Here is a 14,809-nt window from a genome sequence, read left to right as displayed (position 1 = left end):
ATCAGGACCTGTGACTTAGAAGAAGATCAGATCACTGTTTATGACCAATTCATGCGGTAAACCAGATCATTCCAGAGGGTTCACATACTTTTTACTTTGACTGTATTACACTATGTCTTGATCTGCAAAAATTCTGGGATGAGGTTTCCGGTGGTATACGCGATTCTGGCTTTACTTACAACTAAGTAACTTTCTACCTAGGCGTTTCATGAAGTTATGTAAGAGATCTGTTTGCAGTGAGTAGCGGCTTTCGGAGGTGAAAAATACGCAGAACATAAAAAATGGTGCAACTGCTGTCAAGGTAAAATTGAAACGCAAAACAAATTTGTCGTTTACGTCACAAGACAAATGAGTGAGACAGATGCGTGTCAATGGGAGATTTTGAAATTTCAAACCTTTGTACTGCGAGATATCTGAACAAAAACCATCTCGACAAACTTCCCTGGAAATAAATGTGCCACATTTCAGGAAAAGTGGCCCACTGGGGACCAAGCTGCTTCAAATGGACAGACAGGGTATCGCAATAGATGCTTCGTGCATTATATGTGAACACACTTAAAAAAGCACTAAAATTACAAGGATATACATATAATAAACTTAAACACTTAGAAGAAAAACTGGTATAAACTAGAGCTAAGTAGATAATTCAATATTTATTATTTCTGTTGTGTACCGTATATCAGTGCTCCGCAACCGGTGTGCCTTGAGCCGATACAGGTGTGACGCGGTCAAATAAGACAATTTTCTAACTAAATAATATTTCAACGGTCCTCCTTAGAAACACAATAACGAGAATACGTGCAATGAAATATTCGCGTAAATAGCCTTTTAAAGGTTTAATAATTTTGTGTGTCATTTCTCTGAAATAATAAATCCCATCGCCTGTCGCCTACGACGTAGGCCCTACGTAGTCGCCAGACAACTCCGTAGTATGCTTTGATAGCCAGAGCGCTCCGTGCCCTCACCTAGATTCAATTCAAGCCGACGTATTAGTCGTGCTACGTTGCATTCACTCGTCTTGCGACAGTAGTTATCATTCATTACTATTAGTTGTGTTGCTGAATTGTGTATGGTTAACGTTCTTCATGTGATTCATATTTAGTTTTATACCCCTTTAAATATGGATAAATTTTTACGTGGAAAAGATTCGTCTTCACGTACAGATGATGAAGAACCCAGCACAAGTGTTGCAAAAAAAACAAAGAAGATTGTGAAAAGGAAGTACAACGAAGACTACATTCGATATGGATTCTCGTGGTGTGGTGACGAAACGGCTCCAAAGCCACAATGCATCATTTGCGGCGATCAGCTATCAAAAAAGGCAATGGCACCCAGTAAACTAAATCGTCATCTAAATTCAAACCATCCCAATTACGCCAAAAAAGACAAACAACTCTTGTGTTAATTAAAAATGATAAGTGGTCATGCGTAAAAGATCTTGACCAAGAACTTCGGGTTGCGCTGTCAAATATTGAGCCGAATATAAAACTTTTGTGTTCATTGAAACAAGCGCAGGTATCACATTAATCAGTCATTATGTTATAATAATTATTAAGATTGCATAAAAGTAAATATAGTATAGTTTTTATGTATGTATATTTCTAATAAAAAATGAAAATTTATTGTAAAATTTGTGTATTAAATTAATATCTATATATCAGTGGCGTAGCCGGAGATCATGTTGACCGGGGCGGTGAAAAATTTGACGCCCCAAAGCTTAAAGAAATTTTTTTTTGCGCCTCCTCAAGGAACAAAAAAAAAAAAGGAAACTACTATAGTTTGGACGCCCCTAAATAGCTGGCGCTCGGAGCGGACCGCCCCCAATCCCCCCCCCCAGCTATATATTTTAGCTTTTGATGTGCCGCGGAAATTCTAGGAAGAACTTTGGTGTGTCGTAGGTGAGAAAAGGTTGCGGAGCACTGCCGTATATACTCACGTATAAGTCAGGTCCTGAAATCCGAAAAATCGATCATAAAATAAAACCCCGACTTGTACACCCGTTCAAAAACGCGACACTTCAATTTTATTCTATTTTTACATCTTCTTGCCTCCTCCAATCTCACATCAGTTTCTCAGACACATCGAATTTTGTGGCAGCAGTGCACTTACCGATTTCTTTTGCTACTTCAACGACGTTAAATTTAAAACCAGCTTCAGATTTTCTTCTGATCGAACGCTCCATCGTAGATAAGGGATGCTCTTATGATAAAGGTGTACAAGGGTGAGAGAAATCAGTGCAAACGTCGCTTCAGAATAGTTTGGGTATCACCGTGTGGTCACGTAGGCACAATAGAGAGCGAGGTTAGGAGCACACGCTGATACAGTGCATCGATGTACCCACACAGAAAAAATGGCTGTGTGCTCCGTGGTTACTTTCTCCGGTGGGCATTAGCTGATCGTAATCTCTTGGACCAACAGCGTGAGTTTCCCGCATTCGACTTAAACGACCGACATTATAAAATACCAGAAATTATACTGTAAAATCAAGTCCCGACTTATCCAGGAGTATATAAAGTAGTTATTTACAAAGTACTCTTGAAGAAAGGACTGGTCTAATTTTTTTTTTAATTTATGCTTAAATAAGAATGGAATGCCAAGTTGTAATACGTGGGATGAATATCCCTAATTTGAAATGCCTGGGACCAGATGCATTTCAGATGTTGGATATTTTCGAATTTTGGAATATGTACATACATAATGAGATATCTTGGATCAAGTAGGCAAATGCAGTCAAACCAGCTAAATGGCAACTCACGTGTATAATTCATATCACCGAGCCATTATTATAATGTGCGCTGATGTGACAAACATGAGTGATGAGCACGATGTGTGGACTGTATTTTTTTCCCTTTAAGGAGGGCCAATGCTGCGTATTTGCACTTAACCACCTTTTTGTTTAGACAGGAGTTAATGAATTAATTAAACAGGAGACCCCGTGGACTGTGATGTTTGCTGATGACATTGTGATCTGTAGCGATAGTAGGGAGCAGGTTGAGGAGACCCTGGAGAGGTGGAGATATGCTCTAGAGAGGAGAGGAGAGGAATGAAGATCAGTAGGAACAAGACAGAATACATGTGTGTAAATGAGAGGAAGGTCAGTGGAATGGTGAGGATGCAAGGAGTAGAGTTGGCGAAGGTGGATGAGTTTAAATACTTGGGATCAACAGCACAGAGTAATGGGGATTGTGGAAGAGAGGTGAAAAAGAGAGTGCAGCCAGGGTGGAAAAGAGTGTCAGGAGTGATTTGTGACAGACGGGTATCAGCAAGAGTGAAAGGGAAGATCTTCAGGACAGTAGTGAGACCAGCTATGTTATATGGGTTGGAGACGGTGGCACTGACCAGAAAGCAGGAGACAGAGCTGGAGGTGGCAGAGTTAAAGATGCTAAGATTTGCATTGGGTGTGACAAGGATGGATAGAATTAGAAATGAGGACATTAGAGGGTCAGCTCAGGTTGGACAGTTGGGAGACAAAGTCAGAGATTGCGTTGGTTTGGACATGTGCAGAGGAAAGATGCTGGGTATACTGGGAGAAGGATGCTAAGGATAGAGCTGCCAGGCAGGAGGAAAAGAGGAAGGCCTAAGAGGAGGTTTATGGATGTGGTGAGAGAGGACATGCAGGTGATGGGTACAGAGGACAGAAAGATATGGAAGAAGATGATCCGCTGTGGCAACCCCTAACGGAGCAGCCAAAAGAAGAAGAAGAAATCTGCTACCTGTTGTTGCTTCTCAAGGAACTGGTCGACAGGTCAGGAATATCTCAGCCAAGCTTCAATCCATCATACCTACTGTGCTGGAAGCCATTAACCAACTGACCAGGTGCGGCATTCACTTTTCATACGATGTGGGTGTACATATATAAAATAAAAAGGCGATGTGCAGCAGCGCCTGGTTTTCCTAACGTAATCGGAGCAATTGACTGCACTCGTACTAAAACAGGGTACCTAGCGAGAATTAAGCTGCTTTCATTACTTCCACACAGGTGGCGCAGTGGTAGCGCTGCTGCTTTGCAGTAAGGAGACTGTGGGTTCACTTCCCAGGTCCTCCCTGCAAACACAGTTCTTCGAGTAGTGAGAAAAGCACAATATAAATGTAAAGAATTTTTAATTATTATTAACCATAAATATTTACATTCCATTAACAGACAAGTCACCTGTGATGCCAAGATGAGACCGACAAATGTCATGGCTAGGTGGCTTGTGTCAACCTATGAGTCACATTTTCTGAAGTAGCTTCAGCAGACATTACAATACTGTGCGGGGTGACCGTCTTCTTGGTAGGGTTAACTGGCTGAACCCACAGTGTTTCACTTAGCTTGTACTACTCGTCGTATCAGCAATCACATAATTGCATAGGCAAGGTTACCAGCTCAGACCCCACACCTCATGTCTGACCCCCTGACTCCCAGAATGCAGAGAAGTGTAAAATGCTGTGCATGCTCTGCAACACTAAGATGTACCTGTAGAAGGCACCATAGGACTCCTCAAAAGCAGGTGGCACTTGTGTGTGTTTGATTGGTATAGTCCAGGCCAGGGTTGAGCCATGTTCACATACACACACATTTAAAAGATGCTTATGATTTATAAAAGCTAAATTGTGTAAAAATGTGCGTACGACCGGATTTATAAATCTGATCTTTTTTTTTGGCATCTACATTCTGTTATTTTAGTGTATACACACTTTCACACTCTAAAGCGTTATAAATGACACCCCTGCTGTCTACTTTCCCTTTCACAAAAACAGGCCACATTTGCGTAAAAGACCTGAATAACTGCTGTTACGCAGTAGAGGATGACAGGGCAGAGGTGTTAATAAGAACAAAACTCTGAAAGTGCGTAAACTGCCTTAGTTTGGGGTGCTCGTAATTGTAATGATTTAACTTCATCAGGTAGAAGTACATAATACACAAAAATAGTTGTGTCAGATACCTGAAATACTAAAATGCGTGATTCGATCTAAATGTTTAACGTCTAAATCTTCTCAACTGTAATACAAATGTGTCATTTTTCAGCTTCTGATAGAGGTCTATAGGGGGCTGAATCCCTAGTTAAGGATCAATGATAACATCATATTCTTAATTACTGACCTTGAAATAGTCTAAAACGATACCACACACGCTAATGTTTAACATTTTTAACCTTCTGGGAGCGGCTAATGGAGGGCTAGTACCACCGGTAAAGAATCAAACATCAATAATATGATCATATTCAGGATCAGCAACCTTGAAATACCATAAAACAACTCTTCACATGCCTATATTTTTCAAAGTTTTGTTAAAATGAGTAACTTTGACCCCCTGGGTCAAACCCCTGGGGTCAGTTGACATGGCAAGCAAAACTTCCAAGTCCTTCTGATCATTTTGTTACTGAAGACACCTGTTGGTTTATTCTTGATCATAAAGGAGTAATTTCCTGCACAAAACACGGTCCAAAATGGCCAAATAATGAGGATTTTTCGGGTCAAGAGGGCCAATAATAGGGAAGGACACCAAAAAGCTTGACGTCTTGCAGAACTAAACATCAAGACGAGTCAAACGGTTTATCATATGTGGGGGGTTTTCTCACACTAGTGAGTCAGGAGGTGCCGGAGCAATACATAAAAACTGAAGTGATTGCAAAGTGCTTAAAAGTAATTCTTATGAACACATTTCAGATTTTGTAACAGTGTTGTACAAGACGTCTTTAACAAATGTCTCTCCAACATTATTATTACTCGACTGAGGCCTTTATCCAAGGCCACTTACAACATCTGAGACACAATTGATGACATTTCTTTTGTTTTTCCAAATGAAGCATAGGCAAAGTGACTGTCCCTCAGGGTCACACAACGTCAGTAGCAGGACGTGACCCCACAACCTCAGGACTGGAAGTCCAAATGCCTTAAACCACGGGTGTCAAACTCCAGGCCTGGAGGGCCGCAGGTTTTTATTCCAACCCTTTTCCTAACCAGTGATCAGGTTTGACGGCTAATTAACGTCTTTTCCCTTCATTTTAGGAGTCCTGTTTTTAAGGATTTAGTCCTCGGAATTGATTCTTTTCTTTATTAAAATGATAGCCGATCAGAAATGTGGGACAGTGGGAGGTCGAGCTTTTAGTTTCAGGGCCCCTAAACTGTGGACTGGTCTGCCTGCTACTATAAGAGATGCCCCTTTGGTCTCAGCTTTCAAATCTCACGACTTCAGTTCGGTACACCCTGACTAAAGCTGCTCATTAACTGTACATGCTGCGTCTCTGTTGTTAGTCATTAGCACTTAAACATAAGTAATAGGATCGTTAGAACTTGTTACTAACCCTCACCTGTTTGGTTTCTCTTCTTGGTAATCAAACGTAGCACTTGGTGCCACGGCCCACCTGCCAAGTTGTTTTGCCTGCCTACGGTAAAGTCATCTCTGATGGAGGATCGCAGAAATTTTCGGGTAGAGGGGTCCTTCCATCGGATTGGCTGGCCCAGCACTGGCTCAGCAGTGGAATGGCCAATAGGAGGAGGCAGCTTGATGGCCGAGGTCTCCAGGACTCTGAACAAATCCAAACCGTATTATGGGATATCATCTGCTGTTGAATTCTGCTCTGTACTTGTAATATTTCTGTTGCACTATTATATTGTATTGAGGAGGACTTGTGTTCTGTTCTGTGTATTGTGTTGTATTGACCCCCTTTTTTTTTTTTTTTTTTTTTGACACCCACTGCATGTTTAACCTACCTAGAAAGGGGTCTCTCCTTAAACTGCCTTTCCCAGGGTTCCTTCCATTTTTTCCCCTATTAGGGGTTTTTTTGGGAGTTTTTCCTTGTCTTCTTACAAAGTCAAGGCTGGGGGGCTGTCAACAGGCAGGGCCCATTGCGGCACTTCTTGTGTGATTTTGGGCTCTACAAAAATAAATATTATTATTGTAAATGAGACGTGAAACAAGCGGACAGATGACCAGCTAAACTGGGGCTTCAAACCCCAACCAATTTCACTCTAACCAATCTCTTAATGAGAAACCAGTTCTTGCTGTTAATTAAACCCGTCGTTTAATTCCACAGCTTGTTGCCGCTCTCATTCTGCCACAGCAGACATTTCCAAAACGGTTGACTTTCTTGTATTTTCTCAGAACATTGTCCAAAAGTTTTGGTAACCCGAGAGATCAACCTTACTGAGACCAGGGGTGCGGAAATCCAACGCCCGACTCAGGTAAATTGACCGTCGGACAAGCGTGTTTTTCTGTTTCAGTTGTCCGCGGACAAGTGCAATTTTCTGGAGAAAAATATTATATGTGCTGTGCAGGCTGCGGTGGGTTGGCACCCTGCCCGGGATTGGTTCCTGCCTTGTGCCCTGTGTTGGCTGGGATTGGCTCCTGCAGACCCCCCGTGACCCTGTGTTCGGATTCAGCAGGGTTGGAAAATGGATGGATGGACAAGTAGAAAAAAAATTTGATTTCCACACCCCTGGAGACCTTCACCTTTCTTTATATTCGGATATTGTGTGATGGGCACAGGTGAGCTGGCCATGTGCTGGCTTGTTTTGTGTCTCGTTATTGTTTGGCTGGACTCGTTAGGCTTCAAAGTCAAGACAGAGGTAAAGAATTTAGGGGTAATTATCGACTCGCATCTAAATTTTAAAATCACGCATTAAATCAGGTTACCACGACAGCATTTTTTTTCACATGTAGCAAAAGTTAAATCCCTTAGAACTTTGCAAGATGCTGAAAAATGAGTTTGCGCTTTTGTTTTTAGTCAAGTAGATTACTGTAACGCCCTCCTCTCAGGACCACCCAAAAAAAAAAAAAAGACATCAATCGCATACAGTTATAGTGTAGAATGCAGCTGCCAGAATCTTAACTAGGAAAAGAAAATCCAAGCACATCTCTCCAGTTCTGAGGTCTCTACATTGGATACCGGTGTCATTTAGAATGGACTTTACAATTCTGCTTACGGTTTACAAAGCCTTAAATACGCTCGCGCCATCCTATATCCTAGAACGCTTGTCACCTTACACTCCAGATTGTAACCTTAGATCTTCCAATGAGTGTCTGCTTATAATTCTAAGAGCTAAACGTAAAAGAAGTGGTGAAGAGGCTTTCTGCTTTTGTGCAGCTAAAATCTGGACTAGCTTACCGATAGAACTTCACCAGGCTAATACGGTGGAGCACGTTAAAACAACTCCTTACTTTAACATGGCTTCTCACAGTTTAGTGTAACCCTGATATTCTGTAAATGCATTGAATTATAATTTCTACCATGGCTCCACAATCCGTACTAACCCCTACTCTCTCTGTTGTTCTCTTTCTGGTTTTCTGTGGTAGTGATCTGTGCCACCACCACCTGATCAGGGCACCATGCAGTCCCGACATTGATGAATTGAAGGCCACAAGTCCAAATGACCACCATAGTCTAATACTACCATGTGAACCCTGAGGACTGACTGAGATCATTTATGTTAGATAGAATGCCCAGGGGGGCTTGGGGCTGGGTGGTCTCATGGCCTCCAAACACCTGCAGATTTTGTATTTTTTTTTTTTTATCTTCAGCTCTATTGAGTTTTTCTTTTGTTTGTTTTTTTTCTGTCCTCCAGGCCATCAGACCTTGCTTTATTCTTTGTTATTTAGTATTGCCTCCTCTTATTTTTATATACTTTTCTTTCCTCATCTTGTAAAGCATTTTGAGCTATAAAAATAAATGGCGTTGTTGGCGGCTGCTAATTAAGAAAAATGAAACAACTAAGGGGCCTGAGTCAAGTCAACTCCATCCATCCTCTTCCGCTTATCCGAGGTCGGGTAGCGGGGGCAGCAGCTTGGGCAGAGATGCCCAGACTTCCCTCTCCCCGGCCACTTCTTCTAGCTCTTCCGGGAGAATCCCGAGGCGTTCCCAGGCCAGTTGGGAGACATAGTCCCTCCAACGTGTGAGGCATCTGATCAGGACGCCTCCCTGGTGAGGTGTTCCGGGCACGTCTAACCGGGAGGAGGCCCCGGGGAAGACCCAGGACACCTCACCAGGGAGGCATCCTGATCAGATGCCCGAGCCACCTCATCTGACTCCTCTCGATGCGGAGGAGCAGCGGCTCTACTCTGAGCTTCTCACCCTATCTTTAAGGGAGAGCCCAGACACCCTGTGGAGGAAACTCATTTCAGCCGCTTGTATTCGCGATCTCGCTCTTTCAGTCACAACCCATAGGTGAGGGTAGGAGCGTAGATCGACTGGTAAATTGAGAGCTTTGCCTTACGGCTCAGCTCCTTTTTCACCACGACAGACCGAAGCAGAGCAGAGTGGAGTGGATGCCACACCGATCCACCTGTCGATCTCACGCTCCATTCTTCCCTCTAATTAATTAAAACTCAGGCAAAAAAATTAATTGGCAAAATCTGGTCACTAATTAAGAGGACGGTTAGAATGAAAACCTGCAGCAACTGCAGCCCTCCAGGCCACCGAGTTTGACATCCGTGGGTTAGCTGGTCACGTGGCGCCTTGTTTAGTGTCTCATTATTGTTTGGCTGCTATTTAAGGAAAAAGAAACAACTTAGGGGTCTTTGTCAGGTTAATTAAAACTAAAGGAAAAATGTTAATTAGCAGCAAAAACTGGTCATTAATTAAGAGGGTGGTTAGAATGAAAACCTGCACCCCTACAGTCCCAGAGTTTGACACCCCTGCCTTAAACGCTACCACATACTTTAGTCAACGGGAAAGGCGCTATATAAAACTCTCAAACTGCCCCCCCTTCTGGCGTACCTTAAGTAGTGTCTGTTTAAGGGGTATGATAGTATTTCTTGCAGGCTGCTGTACCAGATTTGTTATAAAAAAATTTAAAAAAAAAACACTTTAGAAGGGAGGGGTGGGAGACCCGGGTGCAAGGGACACAAAAAGAGCCTCTGTCACGGCACAGGTAACGATGTCACTGGGCCCCGGCGGCAGGCAGGCAGGGAAAGGAGTCAAAAGCTCTTCTTGAAAAAGAAAAGCAACATCGAGTACTTCTTGGGGTTCGGTATTGGGGGAGAACCCGGCAGGGGGACACTCCTAACATAATGCTCGAGGCAGCGGAATCAAAAAAAAGAAGCCAAACTTACTCCTCGGTCTTCTTCTGAGAGGAAATCAGGGCCGTCGTCCAACCCTTCCTGCTGCAAAGAATGACAAAAAAAAGAAAGAAAGACGCAGAGAGTTCGTTACTGCAAGTGACCACCTGTTGTCTACGCCACAGCTACATGCAGGCTTCGCGTTAATCGGTTTAAAACGAGAGAAAACGAAGAAGATAGAAAAAAAGCGCCGATAACACCCACCATCATGGCTGCCGCGCGCGCCGCGGAGTTGTGGCGGAGCAGTCACGTGACGAGCCGAGGACGAAGAGCCGCTGGAGGAGGAGCCCGCCAGTCAGTCAGTCAATCAATCAGTTCGTCCGGGAACTAAAGAGCAGCTGCCGACTAAAACCGTGTCACTCTTGTTAGACTGAGGAGATAAAGTGAGGCGAAACGTGCAAAAAAAACAACGAGACTTCCGAAGAGGTGAGTTTACAGTAATGTCCTTTAACTTACTCGCTGTCCGAGTCCCTTGGAGTGGGCGGTCCATTCTCTGCCCCGCCCCTCCTTACTGCGTTATTTGGCGCGGTTTTGGGGAAGTGGGTGGCGCCCGTAGGCTCCACTCTTCCACTCCTCTCACTTTGAATCCAAAGAGGCGTTTCTTAAGGCATATTATTCATGAGAAGGGCGTGTCACAGTGCAACAAAACCGCCCAAGCGCTGCGCGAAAAGTTTTAAAAGCAGCCCGAGACTGACAATCTGTGCGCGTCACGTTGTGCCCCAGCTGATGAGTGTAAAGATTTTTGAAAGGTTGTGGACTTAAATACTGCTAGTGACAATGGGGGACCTTGAGCAAGTCACTTCACCTGCCTCTGCACCATTTAAAAAAAAAAAGAAATATTACCAATTGTAAACGTGTCAGTCAAATAAGTAAATCAGGTCAGGTTGGGGGGCCATGGGGGGCATGTTGCCACATCCTCCAGCACACGACGAAAACAGCTCGGGATCCTGATTGGAATAACGATCCCACCCCCCCCCACCCAAACGCTTTGGAAATGACAATCTTCACCTCCATGCTCTCCCAATCCGTCTATTGATTTAATAGGAACAGTCCCCAGAAACGTGAATGTCACTGCCAAGGTAAGTAAACCTCTCAATAAGGTCGACACTCAGACAGACACACTGCTGATGGCCGTGCCCAGGAGGTCATTAAAGGCCTGATCTTGGTTTTTATCAGGACACTCACCAGTCCAGACACTCAGACCCCTCACTCAGTCTCTCGAGAGCCCTGATCAGAGCCTCCATTGAACTCCTGAAGATCACCAAGTCAAGATCAGTGAATCTTTCTTCGCCAACAGATACCCGACAGCTGCTGGACCCCACCACCCTGACCAACACCCAGTCCATGCAAGCACTGAACAGAGTAGGCGCAGAACAGACCCCTGACTAACCCCAGAATCAACTGGGAAAAACACAGAGGGTCTGCACTCACAGTACCAGTGGACAGGCCAGCCATGATATCCAGCAACCTCGAGGGGATCCCGCAAAGTCTCAGGATGTCTCACAGGGCAGCTTGATCAAACGAGTCGAACGGTTTACGAAAAATCGACAAAGGCTGCCAAGAAAGTCTGCCGATGTTCTCGTTTGTGCTCAATGAGAACCCTCAGTGCCAGGATGCGGTTGATGGCAGATTTCTTAGGCGTAAAACCAGACTGTTCCGGTCGCTGGTAGGTGAGCAAGTGATCATGGATCCTATTGAGGACCTTACCCAGCACCGAGAGCAGTGTTATCCCTCTGTAGTTGCCACAATCCAGGCGATCACCCTTCCCTTTCCAGTTAGGGACAACAAGTCCTGTTTTCCAGTCAGCTGGGATGATGCCTGTCTCCCAAGTGGAAGCAAAGATTGTTTGCAATGCCAGAAGGAGAGCCTTGCCACCAGCCTGGAGAAGTTCACCCCGGATACCACAATAACTAAATGATAACAATAAATAAAAAGTCTGAATTAGTGTAAGGTGGCCTAATTTGGGGTGTTTATAAGAAATGTAATGATTTACTTCAGGAGGTAGAAGTACACCGATCCCTCTCTCACTTGGACAGAGGCAGTGGTGCTGTAAGAATTATGTTTCTAGACTTCTCTAGCGCCTTCAATACCATCCAACCTCTGCTCCTTAGGGACAAGCTGACAGAGATGGGAGTAGATTCATACCTGGTGGCATGGATCGTGGACTATCTTACAGACAGACCTCAGTATGTGCGTCTCGGGAACTGCAGGTCTGACATTGTGGTCAGCAGCACAGTGGACTGTGCTTTCTCCGGTCCTGTTCAGCCTATATACATCAGACTTCCAATACAACTCGGAGTCCTGCCATGTGCAAAAGTTCACTGATGACACTGCTATCATGGGCTGCATCAGGAGTGGGCAGGAGGAGGAGTATAGGAACCTCATCAAGGACTTTGTTAAATGGTGCGACTCAAACCACCTACACCTGAACACCAGCAAAACCAAGGAGCTGGTGGTGGATTTTAGGAGGCCCAGGCCCCTCATGGACACCGTGATCATCAGAGGTGACTGTGTGCAGATGGTGCAGACCTATAAATACCTGGGAGTGCAGCTGGATGATAAATTTGACTGGACTGCCAATAGTGATGCTCTGTTCAAGAGCCGACTATACTTCCTTAGAAGGCTGGCGTCCTTCAACATCTGCAATAAGATGCTGCAGATGTTCTATCAGACGGTTGTGGCGAGCGTCCTCTTCTAGGCGGTGGTGTGCTGGGGAGGCAGCATTAAGAAGAAGGACGCCTCACGCCTGGACAAACTGGTGAGGAAGGCAGGCTCTATTGTAGGCACGGAGCTGGACAGTTTGACATCTGTGGCAGAGTGACGGGCGCTGAGCAGACTCCTGTCAATAATGGAGAATCCACTGCAGCCACTGAACAGGATCATCTCCAGACAGAGGAGCAGCTTCAGCGACAGACTGCTGTCACCGTCCTGCTCCACTGACAGACTGAGGAGATCGTTCATCCATCACACTATGCGACTCTTCAATTCCACCTGGAGGGGTAAACGTTAACATTATACAAAGTTATTGTCTGTTTTATTACTCTTTAATTTAATATTGTTTTTTGTATCAGTATGCTGCTGCTGGAGTATCTGAATTTCCCCTTATAAAGTATCTATCTATCTATCTATCTATCTAAGAAAAATACAGGAGCGCCATATGCGCAGGACTGTGAGAATGGTGACAGACAACCCACAGATCACCTCCAAAGACCTGCAAGAACATCTCACTGCAGATGGTGTATCTGTATATCGTTCTACAATTCAGTGCAATTTGCACAAAGAACATCTGTATGGCAGGGTGATGAGAAAGAAGCCCTTTCTGCACTCACACCACAAACAGAGTCGCTTGTTATATGCCAATGCTCATTTAGACAAGCCAGATTCATTTGGGAACAAAGTGCTTTGGACTGATGAGACACAAATTGAGTTATTTGGTCAGAATAAAAAGTGCTTTGCATGGCGGAAGAAAAACACCTGCTACCTACTGTCAAATTTGGTGGAGGTTCCATGATGCTGTGGGGTGGGCTGTGTAGCTAGTTCAGGGACTGGGGCCCTTGTTAAAGTCGAGGGTCAGATGAATTCAACCCAATATCAACAAATTCTTCAGGATAATGTTCAAGCATCAGTCACAAAGTTACGCAGGGGTTGGATATTCCAACAAGACAATGACCCAAAACACAGTTGGAAATCTACAAAGGCGTTCATGCAGAGGGAGAAGTCCAATGTTCTGGAATGTCCGTCACAGTCCCCCGACTTGAATATCATCGACAATCTATGGGATGATTTGAAGCAGGCTGTCCATCAAATTGAACTGAACTGGAGAGATTTTGTATAAAGAATGGTGAACAAGACCTCCATCCAGAATCAGACACTCGTCACAGGCTATAGGAGGACAGCGTCTAGAGGCTCAACTAAGTATTGATGTCATATCTCTGTTGCGGTGCCCACATTTCTGCACCTGTCTAATTTTGTTATGATGCATATTTCATGTTTTCTGTTAATCCAATAAACTTCATGTCACTGCTGAAATCCTACTGTGTCCATAAGATATGTCAGATATTAAAAGGAAGTTCAGCCAATGGGAAACAAAAATCCAAAGAATTAAGAGGGTGTCCCAAACTTTTTCACATGACTGTATATATTTATATATAATTAACTAAGTGGTGTGTGTGTGCGGATTACTAAAACACAATTTAGTTGTTTTGTGCTAACTATATAAACATTTCCCTTTGCAATATTTCCAAATATTTATTTTTACGTACTTCAAATGAATTAAACGTCAGCATCAAGTAGAATACATCACTTCCCAAATTGTATAAATACATACAAACACGAGGCCGTGCTCGGTTATTATTTATTCATTCTTATCGTGGCCCTCTTGATTTTCTGTGCAGCTGTCTGAGAGCTCAGTAAAGGCGCTATACACCGAAGTGAAATGCGTTATTATTTGTTATAATTTTGATTCAATAGAAAGGGCAGGCAGTTTGTTTAAATGCGATTTTAACTCTGCTTGATGTCCATGTGTTCCTTGACAAATCACTCATTCATTAAACGTTCTTGTTGAATCAAAAAAGAAAAATAAACAACTACATCTGCACTGTAGGATTCAAAGCTCCATTCGTTCATTGAAGGGAAAGTTTTAAAATTTATTTTAGAGATCTTCTTCCATTCAGCAATGTGCCATGAGCAGGGTTCGAACCCGGATCTCTGCGATATTTCTGCTTGATCGTCTCTCAAGACTCGCAGCTACACCTCGACTAATACGCACAA

General features: G+C 43.8%; 1 protein-coding gene across 2 annotated transcripts in view; it reads right to left on the bottom strand.

Moving 5' to 3' along the window:
• Positions 1 to 10,432, bottom strand: part of snx6 (sorting nexin 6) — a 68,286-nt gene extending 57,854 nt beyond the window's left edge. Inside the window, exons 1-2 of one of the 2 annotated variants that reach the window (XM_028821222.2) lie at positions 10,244 to 10,432; positions 10,034 to 10,084 (exon numbers count right to left, since the gene is read on the bottom strand). In XM_028821222.2, the coding sequence (XP_028677055.1) occupies positions 10,034 to 10,084; positions 10,244 to 10,249 (57 nt within the window). In that variant the 5' untranslated portion in view covers positions 10,250 to 10,432. The remainder of the gene's footprint in view (positions 1 to 10,033; positions 10,085 to 10,243) is intronic. The other variant, XM_028821223.2, reaches the window with a different exon arrangement.
• Between the last annotated feature and the right edge of the window lie 4,377 nt (positions 10,433 to 14,809).

The sequence above is a fragment of the Erpetoichthys calabaricus genome, chromosome 16 (genome assembly GCF_900747795.2).
Source record: "Erpetoichthys calabaricus chromosome 16, fErpCal1.3, whole genome shotgun sequence".
NCBI classification, from domain to species: domain Eukaryota; kingdom Metazoa; phylum Chordata; class Cladistia; order Polypteriformes; family Polypteridae; genus Erpetoichthys; species Erpetoichthys calabaricus.
Note: the sequence above shows the minus strand (reverse complement) of the source record. Positions and strands in the feature narration are given on the sequence as shown.